Here is a 17,812-nt window from a genome sequence, read left to right on the forward strand (position 1 = left end):
GTCCCTGAAGTTGATCAATACACAGTCGCCCAGAATAGTTTTTTTGGTGTTTCCAAGCCACGGAAGTCTCCTCACCATAAGGACCTCTCTATTTATACCTGAGGGGAGAGGCCTGTTTTTAGAGAGCCAGTGGATGACCTTGTTTTTCAGAGCCTCGACTGGTTCTCTGTTGGATGATTTAAGTTCGGAGATATCGGCTAGAATGACTGTGTACGGAGCTGCCTCCGGCGGTAAATTGACTGTCCTGTGTCTACTATCTTGACCCTGTATCCGTACTGCAGATGATGTTGTAGTGACATGCGGGCTAGGAGTTGGTATGCAAGGTGGAATCGGGGGCCTAGATGTTAGGGGAATGGATTGTCTGGGGAGGTGTGGATGTGCAAGCTTTTGTGGGCAACAACCTTCCCTGGCTAAGGGTGCTGTCGTGGGGTTCAGGTTTGTGCTGGCTATTTTAGAGGCATCCACTAGTTGATCAATTCCCTTTTGAAAATTCGTTAGGCGTAATTCTAGGTTTGCGAGGCGATCTACTAGTGGAGTGAGCATTTCCTTCATAAGAGATTTTATGACTGAAAGAGAAATGTCACCCATGCGGGTGTAGCGATGAGGCTAGGTGATCTGTGGTCCTGGATTAGAGGTGTATCTGGCCCCATACAAACCGCACCATATTGGTTGGCTTCACCCCTCGGGTTGTGCTTTGGGGTCTTAGGCCTACGCCCCCCTGCAGTTTGAGCCCTTCTTTTTCTTTTAGGAATTGCTCCCCCCCGGTCCCCCTGCGTTGGCTGAGTAATTGTGTTGGATCTATCGGTGGAGGGAGCATCAGTAGAAATACCTGCTTTGCAAATAATTTGAGCAGGGGGAAGCCTGGATGGTGGAAAGGGTAGTATGCTCAGATCAACAGAGGCAGAGATGTCACAGTCTACAGTAAGTGGAGTCAAAATATTTGGCTCCAATGCCGCTGAGGTACCAAGTTCCCTCCCCCACTCGATAGTAATAGTTTCTAACAGTTTTACTGGGGAGGTAGCATGTGCAAGGGGACCCATTGACGATCTTCTGACCCAGTCAATTTCCTGAGAAATGCGCCTCTCTAAGGTTGTTATTTCATCGATCAACAAAGAGCCAGCCTTGGCAAAGTACATGTCCAAAGTACCTGTGGGCTTTCCTGCAACCTGCGCAGTTTTACTCCGGGTCTCTCTTGCAGACATGTTCCGTGGTTCACTCCTCAGATCAGTCCCTTGTGATCTCTGTCGAGCATAGGAGATTGGCCCTGTCCCCGCCTCTCCCATACTCGAACGGCCACAAACAGCCCGCTCTTCGCCCGAGCGTCGCCCCGCGCGCGTCCCGCTAGCGCGCGAGCGTTCGTGGTATTAAATAGGGGGAGGTACGGAGGAGGAGCTGACGGGAAGAGGACCCAGCTGCAGCGGTGATTTCCTCGCTGTGCGCGCTGGTCCTCGCAGTCCTGCTGTCACAGGGGCCTCGCTGCACAAGCTCCCAAGATGCAAGGAAAATCCGTAGTGGCACAGATGAGGGCCCTGGAATCTCAACCCAGCACAATGTTCAGGTTAGTCAGCAACGAGCGATTCTAAATGCTGCAAGTAATGATTATCTGATCAGGGCTTTAAAGACACTTATGCTGAGATTCCTTGATGCAACGCCCATACTTGACTGGGACTAGCACTGCCCAAGCATCTCCACGTTGGTGTCCCAGTAATAAATTATTGAATGGCAGTTATAAGACAATAGGGAACTTTGTGTGACTGCCCAGGAGGGAGCTTCCTCCATTTTAACCTTAAATATGTATGTAAAAATCATAAGAGTTCACAACCCTATTTCTCTTATTCAGACCAAAGATGCAAATCAAATGCTACATTCGGGAGGACTGGGAGCAGCAACATAGGATGATCGTGGGATTCTTTTCCTGAGACAAATGAACAGGAGTTTCCCCTCCCCTCCTCCCATGTGGCAAGTAGTTGTTCCAACTAGGGCTTGACGTTTGGAAGCTATTTAGGAAACGGAGTGCGGCCTTTGCCACACCCGCACAGTGGTATTTTCTTGCTACTTGTTGGTAAGAACGGAGCCCCCAGTTTAAACTTAGGTCCTGATGAATGCCCTGGACCCACTCGTGCCTACATGGCAGAAACATGTTGACCATCCACGAGACGGTTAGGGGACACTAAACACCCCACTCGCCGTCCTTTGTTTTTAGCATCATATAGTTATTGGGCACATTAAAATTTACCTTCTGGTAACTATAATGATTTTTAACTTCACTTTCCGTTTCACGGGCCCCCACTCCTTAGTTTAGAAGTGCATCCCTGTCTCCAGGTGTATGCCCACCCTTTATCAAATGAAGGTTTTAGAGGGCGAGGACTGGCCGAAGATGAAGCATGACACCAGGTGGTGTGTGAGACCAGTCCGTCACTTTTTGTGAGCTGTCCCCACTCACAATGGTTTTATAACTGTAGTAGGGTCTAAATTTACTAGGAGCAGCTATTTTGTGGTAAACATTTAGTAATGGAGGCCGCTTGCTCCTAGAACCCCACGCCTCCTGTTCCCTCCTCCACACATTGTGGAGTCCTTTTGTGATTACAAATCAAATGCTACTGCCTAAAACTTTTTAAATAAATTGTTGCTTTTCAGGTTTGAAGATGAGACCTTTTTTCCGTATTCAAACCTGCAAAGCTTCTTTTTCTAGCTACATTATTTTAACTTTCTGAATATTAAATGGATAATTATTTGCTATAACTGTCATTTGTTACTGTGAACATTTCACCTTTCTGCTTTTTACTGTCCAAACAGTGGCAACTGTTTTGTCTAGAGAGCAGCCTTTGGTGTGCAGTCTGTAGTGAGTAGAACATTATTACTTGAAGCTGCCTCTAACAGCGTCAAATATGTTTGGGGGGTTTAGACTGTGAATGAGTTATTCTATACCATCATAGTTTGTTGTATTAATACTTTGTAAACCATGCATTATGCTTGTTGCTATTAAGCATGTTCCTTAAAAGACCAAGTAGAGCATAAAGATATAAGTTATTTTTTTTTAATGTGAAGATTGGCTTCTTATCTGAAAGTGGTCTCTTCTATCTCTGACCTTGCTGTTTAGTCTAGTTAACATAGTTGGATTATTTCTTGGTAGGGAAATGCTGCTGTGTGTACCTGAAGTAAGCAAAAAAGTGATGGATGGAATGCTTGAATTGATCTAAGGCCTTGGTAATTACTGAAGTCTGCATCCTAGTCCATTGTTATTTTTCATACCATACCACCTCACTTTTGAGCCAGCAATATGCAAATCAGTCTTGACGCTGCTCTAATGGGAACAGTCCAGCCCAAACTGCGAGGCCAGGTCTTCATTGAACCCGAACATAAGCAACCTAGGACCAGTTTTGCCCTAGTTAGGTCTCATCAGCCATTTATAACTTAGTTTCAGTGACACTGTGTGCACAGGACCCACTTCTGGGCATACTTGTCCCACTTAGGGTGACACACTAAAGTATACAAAAAAGCGAAGGATCAAATTCATCTAAGCTTCTGGTAATTACTCAGGCCGCATCCCAGTCCGTCGTACCTGGAACCAAGCCATATTTGAAGTATTGAAGTATTTGTTTAAGCTAGTTAGCTATCCTCTGAAGTCCTATGTTTTCAAGGCTCCTCCTAACCAGATCAGTGGACTTCGTCTGAATATTTAAAGAAATCATGCAACCTTAAACATTTGTAAATTTGCTTTTAGGTACAACATTATCTGTGGAAACTACAAACAGTCTCTTGGATTTAATATGTTTTTATGGAGACAGAGAGCCGCCTCGTGGTGACCAACCAGAAGAAGCGGAGGCCATCGAGCTGGTAGGCAAATGTTGTTTTTTCTTAACATCACTGCTAATGGCATGAAAAATGCGTATTGTAACCATAATGTAGTAAACCGGTATTTTTGTGTGCTTGAAGAGAATGCACTTTGTACTGACAGCCATCTGTGTAAACATCAGTGGAGGGGTAGACACGCAGATTCCGCAGCAAGTCTCATCCCGTTCTGGGATACTAAAGTTCTGCCTCTTTTTCATAGGCTTAGGAGGATGGTGGTTGGTGGAATGAAACTGCAGGTTGTGGGCTTTTATTAGGTGTGTTACAGAAATGCCTCCTTAAAAGCCTAACCTCTATTGCATTTTTAAATCATATTTGATGTGCCTGCTATCCTTGCCACTCCTCAAAAAAAAAAGTGTTGCAAATATTTTTCAGGAAGAAGCAAATCATAAGAAGCGGCCTGGACCACTTAGAAGAGCTGGAAATTCATTTGGCATGTGGAGGTATTGGACTTTTTCATGAAACAGCTGCATGTAGAATACTGATGATTTATCTATAGGTTTGACCCCATTAGTATTACTAATTAGCTATTTCTTTTTTAAATACAATCTATGGATTCCCAACCTCCTTTGGGAACATTGGTTGACGTATCTTTAAGGAATACCACAACCTTCATTGCAACCAATGTTGCAAAATAGCATTCACACACAAATGAGTGCTTTTCAAAGCAACTAAAATAAACAAATGCATTAGCAAAGCTAATTTTGTTTGGGTGGGGGTTTCATCCCACTACTACTCCAAAATTATGATCAACAAACAGGACATGGCCTTTTACGGTTAGGGACTGACGGCAACTAGAAATTACTATTTCTCTGGCATCACAATTGCTATGAAGAGAATTGCCATGGTTCTGGAATCAAGACACACAGATGATGATCCGAATACAGAGCAAATGACACGTTCACTTCCAGTCAATAGATCTGGGTTAAATCTATTGTTCTTTTGCTCACAATGCCACCCCAGTTTAGACACAGCCATATGCAAATCCGTTTTGACCCTGTGTCTCATGAGAACAGTCCAGCCAGAACTGCCAAGCCAGGTCCTCCCTGGACCAGAAACAGCCATCCTGGGAATGGTTTCGGGTCATCACCCCTTATTAGCCAGGCTAGCTTGAATCCAGTGGCTCGGTAAGCCCGGGACCCACGTCAGGGCATACCCGGAGCGAGAAAGCAAAAGAAACACAGATGATGGACGGAATGCAGAGCAAATCAAACATTCATCCCCAATCAATAGATCTTGGTTAAATCCGTCGTTCTTTTGCTCACCATGCCAGAGAGCAGGGTCAAGATTGATTTGCATATGGCTGGGTTCAAACTGGAATGGCATGTGGAGCAAAAAAAAATGGATTAAGGCCCAGATCTCTGTACTGGGGTGCATGTATGACATTGTTATGCATTCTGTCCATCAATTGTTCTTTTTGCATTTGTCACCCCGAGTGGGATGGGTATGCCCAGACGTGGGTCCCGTGCTTTCCTGCCACTGGAGTCAAGCAAGCCTGTTTGATGAGGGGTGAAACACCGAAACCGGTCCTAGGAAGCTTGTTTCCAGTCTAGGGAGGACCTTCCCTGGCAGTTCAAGCTGGACTGTTCCCATAAGGAGCAGGGTCAAGACTGATTTGCATATAGCTGGGTTCAAACTGAAATGGCATGGCGATCAAAAAAACGTTGGCTTTAGGCCCAGATCTCTGTACTCGGGTGAATGTTTGAAATTGTTCTGCATTTTGTCCATCAGTTGTTCTTTTTGCATGGTTCTGGAATCAGCAAGACCTCCTTAAGGCAACAGGCAAATGGCTGGGGTATAAAAACTAACTGCTTTCTGGAGCTTATAAAGAGAAGGCAGCCACTCTCTGCCTTGGGTTGAAGACCTGACAAGCTCCCCCTTGCATCAGCGAAAGTGCAATAATATTGCAGCCCTGAACATTATTCATAAACTACAGTTCCCAATAACCTTTGACTGGAAACTGGACACTTAATAAATAACAAATAAGTTTCTCTTCAGGTACAGGAAACCTACCCAAGAGAAAGGAATTGGCTGGATACCCCTTGTTCTCACTACCCTCCCAAACTACAGATTTTAGTCAGAAGTTCTGCCAAGTGTGTATGTATTATTGAGTGTCCAAGATGAGCAAAGCCTTTATACACTAAAGAGAGCATCTTTTAAAAAAAAAAAATTTTATTAACACAAATAACATAAATACCCTGGATACACGAGTTGCGCGAGTAGATGCAAGACATTACAAAATTTCATAGACAACAAAATGGCACGGCAATGTTACTAACGGAGGTCACAGTTGATTCGGTCATCATAAAACTACAATCAGGGAAGGTTATATTTATACAGTGCAGGCCTGTCAGTGAGAACGGGGAAAGCCTATCTTCTCTCATTGCCTGGACCTTCCTGTGTTGGGCTTATTGCATCCTCCTCATCTCCCATCTCCAATCCATAGTAATTCAACAAGTGGGTCCATATTTTTTTAAATTTTCGGGGGCAGCCTCTAGCCTTATATGTTACTCTTTCTGCTACCATGTATTGATCAATGCAGGCCTTCCGTTCAGTCAGTGTAGGGGGACTTGGGGCTCCCAAATATTGAGCTATGTCTCTTTTGGCCACCACCAATCCGAGGTTGCATAGTGAAAGTTTGCTACGCGGCAGGTCCATTTCAGTGGGGATACCAAACAGGGCATACTTAGCCTCTAGTTCGAGCTGCGCGCCAAGTATTTTGTTCAGTTCCCCCAGTATCTGGCCCATATGATTTTTATACTGCTACACTCCCATAGTGTATGAATATATGTGCCCCGCATGGTCTTACATCGTAGGCAGTCGAGTGTGTCTGGTCTTCCTATGGTATGTAGAGGTGCTCTGAAAACGACATTAAAGTAGACACTGAAGAATCTTAAATTGTATGAGATGCAACCTCTGTTTTATGGCTACCTCTCGTGGGTGCATCAGGGCCGCCTTCCAGTCGATATCATCTAGTAGTAGCTTGTCGGGGATGTTCTTAAGTAGTGTTTTGTATGTCCATGAGATGGCTTTATTAGGGATTTCCTCCTGTAAGAGCCTACCCTTGGGGGGGGCGTGGGGGGGGGGGGCAAATTCAGGGATATCTGTTGTGTCCAACCCCTCCACCCTCCATGCATGCTTCAGCCTGAGATAAGCATAGGTTTGAGTGTCATTTAGTTGATATGTGATCTGGAGTGTGGCAAAGGTGCCTCCCTCTAGTATATCTCCTAACTTGGAGATTCCGATCATGTTCCACTGTCTAAAGCCCTGGAGTTTACCAATCTCTGGCAATCTTGCTCCATCCCACAGGGGTTTTCAAGAGTTTTTTTGTCCCACTTCATTTGTCTCTCTGCTACCTTCCAGGGTTCTATCACCCTCTGGGTAGTGTAGGTGTGTATAATGCCGAAATTGAAGCCGGTCCAGCACGAATGTGGGGTGGTCTATTGAGGTATGTCCCCACTCGTTAATGACCACTAGATGGGCGCCCTGTAATAAGCTCTTCTATCAGGTAGCCCAAGGCCCCCATTATACGGGTGACGTTGAAGTGTTTGCAGCACCACTCTTGGGTGCGCCCTGTCCCACAGAAGTGTGCGTAATTTGTTATTTATTGTTGTAAAAATGGCCTCGGGTATCTTACAGTAGGTGTTTTATAGTATGTACAACAGCTTGGGGAGCATAATCATCTTCTACTTGGCGTCCTTACCCATTATTGTCAGCGGAAGTCGTCTTTATTCTCCTGAAATTCTGTTAGGACCCGTTTTTAATGTTCTGCGTCAAGTTCGCTACCTCATTGGTGGTAATATAAAGGCCTAGGTAGCGGAACCCTTCTTGGGCCACCTGCAGGCACCCTGGGATCTCCTGACTATCAATGGGTCTCCCTACTGAGTATAAACTAGATTTGTCCTAGTTAATTCTGTACCCTGCATGATGCCCATATTCCTCGAAACTTTGTAGGACCGGTGGAAGCTTCCTGGTTGGGTCAGTGACATATAGTAGGATTTCATCCACATAGAGCGACATTCGCTCGTCGCCCAGTAGCTCCCCTTCATCCTTAAAACCACTAGTTTCCGGATGGGATCCGATTTCACATGCCAGTAACTCCAGGACTAAAGCAAAAAGTAGTGGGGATAGGGTACATCCCTGCCTAGTACCTCTTCTCACAGGCAAGCTCGTCGAGGTTGCCCCATTAACTGGAACCCTAGCCTTGGGATTAGTATAGCGCCACCCAGGTCACAAAAACCTGCCCAAATCCAAACCTCAACTGTGTTTGCCATATAAATGGCCAGTGAACTCTGTCAAATGCCTTCTTGGCGTCAAGGAAGAGGACCACATGAACTGGCTCTGTGTTTTACCGTATCCATCCAGTTGGCAAGCCGGTGAAGGTTGAGACGTGTGGCTCGTCTTGGCATAAAGCCAGATTGAACCCAGTGTATGAGGGAGGTGATAACCATCAGGAGGCACGTAGCCAGGATGGTCACCAGGACTTTCGCCTCTACATTAAGTAGCGGTATAGGCCAATAAGACCGGTAGTCATCTGGGGTCTTCCCTGTTTTATGGATCACCACCACCGTGGCGGTATGATGATCAGGTGGGAATGTCCCCTCTTCTTTTGCTGCTAAAAACATATTTAACAGGTGGGGGCCCAGCAGGCTGGCATTTTGCTTAAAGAATTCTGCGGGCAGCCCGTTCGGGCCCGGGGTCTTCCCCGGTTTCTGTCTACCAATGGCATCCAACACTTCCTCAAGGGTCAGCTCTTTCTCTAGCATGTCTCGGGCCTCCCGCAAAAGTGTGGGAACAGCTATTGCCTCCAAGTAACCACTAATTTGTGTGTTGCCCGCTAGTTGCCTATCTCTGTATAATTCTGTGAAGTAGCGGGCAAAGGCACCCGCTATGTCTTGGGGTGTAGTGTGGGTCTCGCCCTGTTCCTGTATGACCGCCACCCATCTCGCTTCTTTCTATTTTCTACTCAGCCAGGCCAGGAGCTTCCCTGCTCTATCGCCCGCCTCGTATAACCAATGTTTAGTGGCCTGAAGTTGGGTTTTCACTTCGTGGTTCACCAGTGTCCTGTATTCCCCTTGTGTGTGTGAGTGTGTGTTGGTTGGCCGCGGGACCCTTAGTCCTTTCTAATTCCAACAGCCTACGCTCCAGAGACTCAATCTGTCAAGTCTCCTTTCTCTTGTTGTGGGCTATAATGTTTTGCGCCCTATCCCGTACCAAGGTCTTAAACGCCTCACATAGAGTGACTGCTGATGTCACAGAGCCCTCGTTCTCGCTAAAGCATAATTCTGAGTCAATTCGGATTTCACTGGCAACCTCTCAATCCTGTTAGGCCCAGGCACTTAGTCTCCATTCCTTTCTGCGTCCACTTGTTCTCCTTCCCACTATCAGCCAGAGAGGTGAGTGATGTACCCCTCACCAGATACTCCACTCTTTCCACCATCTCCACCTCTCCTGCCGGGGCAAAAAGGTAGTCCAGTCTGGAAAATACCCTACATGCGCCTGAGAAGCAGGAGTAAGTGCACTACACTGGATGGTGTAGACGCCACATGTCAGTCAGACCAAGCGTGTCTTGGAATTGGGCCAAGTGAGTGGGGCCACGTGTCTCAGGATTTCCATGCGTGCGATCCTTGTGTGGATTTGTGACATCGTTAAAGTCACCACCTATGATGTGTGTAAAGGGCCTTGACTCCAAAAGTATCCTGGCTACTTTGTCTACTGTTTGCTGTTGCAGCCGCGGGGGTGCATAAACACTAACCAACATGAGCTCCCTTCGACCCCATGCCCCTTGTACCGCTACAAACTTACCATTTGGATTTGTCCAAATCTTGGTAGTATGGAAGGGGGTGATTTTTTAATTAATATGGCCAAACCTCTCGATCCCGTGGAAAATCCGGTGTGCGCAAGTGTAGTGCATTGTCTCCTTTTCGAAAGGAACAATGTGTGCCCATCAAATGTGTCTCCTGTAGGAGGACAGTATCAGGTTTAAGTCTTTTGAGGTATCTAGTTGCCAGCCCTCTTTTAATCTTATTTCCTAGCCCATTGACGTTCCACGTCATTGTGTAGTTTCCCCCACCCAGTATTGATTTGTATGTTTTTCATGACTATTCTGGTGTGTTCTGTCACACCTACAGCTGCTCCCTTATATGCTCCTGCTCTCACTACCCATTTGAATATTTTCAAAGTATAACATCTCCTTTCCCCAACACATATCTTGACATCTCTCATCTCCCAACATGAACCCTACCCACCCTACACTCTTCCACTACCCACGCCGCCCCCCAACTCGTCAACATGACAACTGCAGCACAGGTAAAGCTTAAGAGGTCTGTCTCCCTCCCCCAAAACAATCAACTATTGATCACGTACTATGTATCTACTATCGGTCCTACAGGCCTTTGGGCTGAACGATATAGTGTCTAGTGGGCTCCTAGTTGTCTCACTGTCTCTCAGCGGCCATCTAACTCCTGCATTTCAATCTTTTTTGCCACTTTTAGATTGTTGCTGCTGCTGGATCTCCAGGACTGTCGATCTGTTGAATGTCTTTAAGAAGTGGGTGGTCACTATCCACATCAGACGAATATTCTCTTTCCAATGGTTCGGAGGCTACTCAATCCCAGATTCTCTGCTGCTTCTGTCCAATGTTTCCTCTCGAAGCTTCTTCCTCTGACTCTGAATTCTGTTTCCTCTTGTCTACGGTCTATTTAGGGTCAAAAAGTGTTCCCCCGTTGGCCCTGTGTGCAGCTGACGAGTGGCACAGTCTCTTCCCGCTGGGTCTCTCGAAACCCGACTTCTCCTGTTTGCCTACCTGGGGCGTTCCCGTTGGGTCCAGTCGATATCTCATGGGGTGCACTCCTCAATCCATTCCCACGCCTCATATGGGGTCTTGAAAAATTGTGAGGTGCCCTTGAAGATTACTTTACGTTTTGCTGGGAAGAGCAGCATATATTAGATCTCAATAGTCCTCAATTTTGCCTTGACTGCATCAAAGCTTCACCGTTGCTTTTGCACTTCACAGGAATAATCAGGGAACACAATTATTCGTGTATTAGCATGTTTGATTTCCCCCCTTTGCCTCAGCTCCTGAAGTATCAAATCATGTTCTTGGAAGTTTAACAAGCAATTAAAGATCTCTAGGGGACCCAGGCGGCGGACAGAAACTTGGCATTTTGTGGGTTCTCTAAATTATAAAACCGGGTGAGAACTGCACCTTTAGGAAGGAATCCTTGAGCTATGTCATTAAAAATTGTCCCGATCTGTCCCCCTCCGTTCCCTCTGGAAATCCACTGAAACTGAGGTTGTTCCTACGGGCCCTATTTTGTGTGTCGTCCACTCTCCAGGACAACTCTTTCAGCAAGGCCACCAGCCCCAAAACTTTGTTACGCATAGTGTAGGACACATCCTCCACCTCGGAGATACGATTTTTGGCTTCAGTCACCCTCTCCGAAACGCAAATCCTGGCGCAGCAGCATCACCTCCAAGTGCATTTTGGCCATCTTCCCCTCCAGGGCTTCTCTGGAAGCGTGTATAGCCTGTAGTATGGATGCATTGTCTGGAAGGGGTGTGTCTTCTCCCTCCGCTCCAGTTGTTGGTGGTAGCACTTTCGCATATCAGCCCATTTTCCCCTGCTTCGTTGGTTTGGGGTTTTTATCTTTCGCCATCTCGTTTGACGCGATTCAAGTCCCCACTTATTTGTTCTGCGTTGTTCTAGTTGGTCTCCTCCGTGTATGTGGTGCACAGTGCCTGGTTGTGTCACCCACGATTGAGGCAGTTAATGCCCTTCTTTATCTCACATTTATCTTCCCCTCTAGTCGCGGTCCACAGGAGCCCCATTGTAGAGGAGTTACTCTGGCTCGCCCTGCCCTGCGCTGTACTAGTGCCTCAGCCCTCTTCGTTAGGTATATTATTGCCCACTTAGCAGTGCAGCCTGTGGGTTGTTGGCTCCCGTGTCTCTGGGGTCGCCTCTCCGCTTACCGAGGGTGTGTGCTATACTCTTAATTCTGGGCAGAACTGCCAAGGAGATCAGGGGAAGGGGCATTGCATCGCCAGTGCGTGACATTGCGCTGTTTTCTGCCAGTGCCCTGACGTCCTGTTGCCAGATGCGCGTGGTGTCTTGTGTTCCTCCAGTCCTTCGGCCAGCACTCTAGCTTCCAGTGCTACAAAATGTCAAAATGTCTCTAAATGGCGCAGAAACTGAGTCGGTGTTCTTTCTCGGTACCCTCTATCAGTGCCTGTGCCTGGCCACACATAACAGTCTAACATGTATCCCAAAGTATGCACACAGTCCCTTGCTTTTCAGCAAAGTGCGTCTCTGTTCCCTCCATGATCTTCTCCTTGAAGCCTCTTTATTTCAAATACTATGGGTCTATCTCCAGGGGCAACACAAACTGTTGGGTCCCTCCAATCTCACCCCGACCGAGAAGTGATCGGCATTGCCCCTCGCATTGTGCATCGCTGCCTGAAATGTTCCTGCGCTCAGGTGGTTGGTGTAGATATAACCGAAATGGGAGAAACTTTCATGTGGTGCAGAGAAATGCGTGTACTGTCTTTGTTGCTGGTGGTGCAGCCTCCAAAGGTCTTCCAAACCCAACTCCCCCATGAAGGGCCGCAGCGGTCCCTGCATGGCAGCACAATTCTTCCTGTCTAACCCCAGCTCCATCACTGCATTTATGTCTCCCCCAGGACCCTCTCAGGCATGTCCAGCACCAGGGCGCTCACTTCTGCAGTGTTGCCGCATGAATACGCGGTGGAACGTTAAAGGAGCCGATAATGAGTGTACACCATTCCCTTGTTCCTGAAATGGCAACATATCGACCCTGGGGGGTCTTGCCCTTTGCGCTGTATTATGAATGCTACCAAATGCTTTAGTAGGATTCCTAAGAGTCAGTGGTGTATCCCGCATGCACCACTAATTTATAGCCAGATCTATCAAGGGCCTTGTGTTGATTTCCCAAAGATGTATTTCCTGGATTAATATGAGGTCCGGGTCATGCCTATGTAGATGCTGAAGCACCAGTGTTTGCTTTGTCTTGTTGCCCAGACCATTTACGTTCCAGGTTCAAATATCCACCTCACCCTCTATGTGATCCCCCTGCCCCCACCCCATTCGTATGACGTCACCATGCCCGTGAAGCTCTGCCCCCCCTTGTAGGCTGCGCTATGTACATTGCCCCTCGATACTGCCTCATTGCCCCCGACCGTTCTGTAGACAAGCAAATACTCAAGTGAGTTGTCATAACGGTTCAAATTAACCCTGTAGCTCGCCCCTCCCTGCTACGCGAGTAAGACACCACCCATTGCCTCGAATTTAAGAGTGTCTGTCGCCCAAAAGGAACATAGAAGACAAACTCATGCACTGAACCTAGTAACTCACCCCTCCTTCCAGCCCTGAGCCTGGAACTGCCCACATACCCAACTTGCAGAGTGCGTGTTGCCCCTTGGATACAACTAGTAATGTGGGTAGGCTGCTCTCGCCACCTTATTGTACGTACAGATAAAAATTCTCACTATGTGATCATTTTACGTTGGATACATCACAGAGGCCCAGTTCCAGCATCTTATGCAGATGGTTCCTTTGCCCCTCAAAGCAAGCCCTCCTCCCACCACACCTAATCTTTCCAAAGTTTTAGGAGTTGCACTGGTCAGTCTCGCATCAATATCCCCAACATTATTACTTTATGTCCCAGAGACTCTGGCCTATATGGGCTTATGCTCACATGTCCGTGGGAGTGTCTGAGGAGCGTTGTCATCCAGGAAAGGTAGGCCATCATGACACCTTTCCTGCATCCTGGCGCTTATTTTTGCAGTCCATCGCCCCTTTTCGTCCAACCGTTCGCCAGTCCTCCATCCAGTTGAATGCCTCTTCTGGGAAGGCAAAATGGCACATCTTGCCCTCTGCAATCACTCACATCTTGGCTTGATACATCATCATATACTTAATCCCTTAGTCCCACAGTGCTCTTTTGACTTCCCTGAAGCTCCGCCGTTAAATTTGCACTTGTAGGGTGGAATCAGGGAAGAATCTGATGGTCGTGTTGTCGATCTTCAGGTCCCCATGTACTCGAGCACTATGGAGGAGCGTGTTGCAGTTTCTGTAATTGAAGATTCTGGCTATTATAGTGCGTGGAGGTGCTCCCGGCTTCAGCGGGGGGCCCCAACGCTCTGTGTGCCCTAGTTTGGCATTGTTGTTTATAAGTGTTTCAGGTGGTTACAGACAGACCTATATGTGTGATGGGAGGGATGTGACTCTATCATAACCTTCTTTGGAAGAGTTGTGTGTGATGTGTAAGGTTCTGCATGTGTTCTTTTCATGTTGCGGCAACCTTGACACTGCTGTTGTATGTGACACTGTTTATAGAGGTTGTTAGAGTAATAGAGCACAATTTGTATAGTATATATTCTTATATACCTGATCAAAGAATTGCTGACTGGTGGATGAGCTGCCACTCATTAGTTGCAGTGATAGTGCAACCTATGGTATTAAGTATAACCACAGTTTACAGGCCTTTGGGGTTCACCGGGAAGCACCACTCAATGGGCGCAGGTGGTAAGCCTAGTTCCGGTGTCTGCAGCCTGTCGATCGCGAGCTACCTGTAGCTCCCAGAGACCTTCAGAGTAGCTCACAGTCTTGAGTTAATTTTTAAATAAGCACACAGTCATATTTTCCTTTTGCAGTTAAGGGAAGGCTTTGTTCATTTTACATTTTTATCATCATCAGGCTGCAGATAGCAGTGCCGAGTCAGATTTATGATCTAGGCTGCGGCTGGGTAACCGAGGTGAACAACTGAAGCACCGAGGTATTTAACTCTTAAATAAAATTCCTTTGCAACTAAATATTGAAACTGTGAATAATATATGATGTTTCTTGAATGCTTTTAAGTGGAAGAAAATGTAAATGGAAAGTTACCTTAATGATTAAGTTAACTATTAATTTCAAATTTCTCCCATTTCAAAGTGTTGCATTTACAAACAGCAGACCCCTTACGCCCAGTGTCCAGTAGACAGTGCCATTAGTATAACGGAAAAATACAACAATTTTGTGCAAACAAATTTTCCATATTATGAAATCCTATGCAGATTATTTTTCTGCACTTTAAATTTCTCCCACTTATAAAAAAAAAAAAGATTGTATGTTTGTGTAATACATGTGACAGTGAACAATGCTGTGGATAGTGCACTCAATTTCTTATCCGTTGGTTGCGTTTATTAATGGTTTTTAACCGATCAGTGTGCTACGTTAGAAATGTGCCTGCCTGGCATATAGTCTAACAAATATGAAGTGGCCAAGTCCCCTTGGGTAACTTGGACTCTAACGTGCACTACTATGTGTGATATACACAAAATCATCTATATATACCAATTTTTCAGATTTCTCAACAATTTTTTACTTGAACTCAAATAGCATTTCAAGTTAATACAATTCAAATGTTTGAGAAAAAAAAATACAAGAAAAAATATATGATACAAGCATTTTAGGAATGAATCATGTTTATTATGTGGGCACAAAAACAGATGCACAGCTATACTGCCTACATCTATGCGCCGCAGAGCGAAAACTGTAGAAATAGACACAGCGTATAGTTCTACATCTCCGAGGCCAACCTCGCAATGAAAGTAAGTCAGAGTGAGCCAGGTAGGCGCAAATGGAAGCACCACTTTTATCTAACAAAAACAGGAATAAAGAAACAAACCCCCCACCCAAAACTTCCCCCCACCCACCCTCCGTATCAGTTCAGCTCAGACAAGGCCGTCAGTCATGTCTCCAGCTAGGTGTCGCCAAACCAGTTAGTCACTGCCCACTGCGCCTGGAGGTTCAAGAGGTACAAAGCACAAGATTTGCAAATATTTCGGACCCGTGACTTCCCTCAAATCTTTAGTGAGGATCTGCAAAAAGGGAGCCCACAGCTTTGGAAAGTCCGTGCCCCTCCCCTCTACACTGAGGGACATCCGTTCCATCGCTAAGAGTTGCCAAAGTTTCTGGATCCAGTCTCGAGGATCTCGGACCGTCAACGATCCCCAGTGCGCCAAGACCACCTGTCACGCTGCCAGCAAAGCCATCGCTATTTGTTTACCTCTTAGCGACTTCAGCGGGAAAAACTTGGGATGGGGAAGACCTAGCAAAGGTGTACTCGGGCGCACGCGGCAAAAGTATCTGGAAAGCGGCATCGATATCATTGATTATTGTAGTCCAATATCGCACTAATTTGGGGCAGCGCCAAAGCAAATGCACCAGAGTGCCCACAGAACCACATCCACGCCAGCAAAGATCCGACTTGGAATTGTCCCATCTCTTGATGCGCGCTGGGGTATAATTCCAGTGAGTAACCACCTTATAGGTAGATTCGGCCCCTACTGTGTTGGAAGTGGTATGTTGTGCCCTATAAAAAATGTGATCCCACTCCTTGGGCGACAAGGCCCTCCCCAGGTCAGTTTCCCATCGAACCTGCGCTTTGGTGCGGCGCCTCTGCGCTTGAGAGGTGATGAGGGCATAAAGTTCAGAGATGAGTTTACGATCATCCGACTTACATCCCAGCCATTTTTCGAAGGAGGTCAGGGGACGAGACATTAACGCGAAATTCTCCAGCCGCGTAACCCAGTGTACTACTTGCGCGTAGGGATAGGCATCGGCCTCCAGCAAGCATGAGCAACTGAGGAAAGGGAATCAAAACCCCGCGATCGAACAGGGCACCCACCCGCTTACAACCCTCCTCCCTCCATCGCTGGAAGACCTGGGATGTGCAATCTGGTGGAAAGTCTGGGTTATCAACTATAGGGGACAAGGGAGAGGAAAACGTCTTCCACCCCTTCGGGACCGCAAGTCGGTCCCACACTTTAAGAGTCGGGGACGTTATCGGAGAAGAGTACAGCCCCCACGCTCTGTGCCGACGTGGGAGCCATAGCTCCCGCCATATATTCCTGCCAGCCACCGTCTGATCCATAAAATTCCAGTGCTTGCTGGAAAGCGGTCTGTTCCACTCCGCTATGAAGCGAAGACTTGTTGCCTGGTAATAGGCGTGTACCATCAGGAAGCCAAGCCCTCCCTGCGCTTTCGGGGAGGTCACATGAGCAAGCACAAGGCGTGGTTTCTTATTGCCTCACAGGAATCTATTAAGCAGCCCCTGGAGTTTGCAAAGGGTACCCGGCGGCGGGCTCAAAGCTGGCATTTGAAAGATATAGTGGATGCGTGGCAGCACCGTCATCTTCACCGCCGCCAGTCTGCCAAACCACGCCAACTTGAGACGAGACCAGGTCGCCAGGGCCTTGGTCGTCTGTTTCAGCAACAGAGAATAGTTAAGAGCGACTGTTTTAGCGATAGAAGGGGTCAAACGAATGCCGAGATAGGTAATATCCGTGGATACTCACTGAAAGCGAAAGTCCCGCTGAAGGCCCTGAACTTCTGTCTCCGGGATAGAGATGTTAAGAATTTGAGACTTAGAGAAGTTCACCTTAAACCCCGCCAACCTTCCAAAGGAAGAAAGCTCAGTCGTTGGGAACCGCAGAGTCGTTCGCGGCTGCGTAACAGAGAGGATGACGTCATCAGCATGTATGCTAATTTTATGGGTGTCTGCCCCGAACTTCAAACCCACCACATCCGGATAGGAACGAATGTGCTGAGCGAATGGCTCCATATAGAGCGCAAACAGGGGGGGGGGGGGGGCGGGGATAAGGGACAGCCCTGACGCGTACCCCGGGCAATAGGGAACATGGCGGATTTGCAGCCATTAACCCGAACCGCCGCTCTGGGGGAGGCGTATAGGCAGCGCACCCATCGAATAAAGTTGTCCCCAAAGCCGAATGCACGGAGCACTGCAAATAAGTAACCCCAGTCCACCCAATCAAAGGCCTTCTCCGCGTCGATGGACAGCAGGAAGGCCGGGGTACGCGATCTATGGACATAATCGATGAGGTGAAACAGCCTCTTGGTGTTATCCCCTCCTTGGCTTGAGGGTATAAAGCCGGATTG

At 47.1% G+C, this 17,812-nt stretch overlaps 1 protein-coding gene across 1 annotated transcript in view; it reads left to right on the forward strand.

Moving 5' to 3' along the window:
- The window catches only part of PTCD3 (pentatricopeptide repeat domain 3), a 367,594-nt gene that overhangs the window by 105,728 nt on the left and 244,054 nt on the right, over positions 1-17,812 (forward strand). The window contains exons 8-9 of the mRNA XM_085642617.1: positions 3,725-3,837; positions 4,228-4,295. Coding sequence (XP_085498743.1) covers positions 3,725-3,837; positions 4,228-4,295 — 181 coding nt within the window. The remainder of the gene's footprint in view (positions 1-3,724; positions 3,838-4,227; positions 4,296-17,812) is intronic.

The sequence above is a fragment of the Triturus cristatus genome, chromosome 2_2 (genome assembly GCF_964204655.1).
Source record: "Triturus cristatus chromosome 2_2, aTriCri1.1, whole genome shotgun sequence".
In the NCBI taxonomy this organism is placed as follows: Eukaryota; Metazoa; Chordata; class Amphibia; order Caudata; family Salamandridae; genus Triturus; species Triturus cristatus.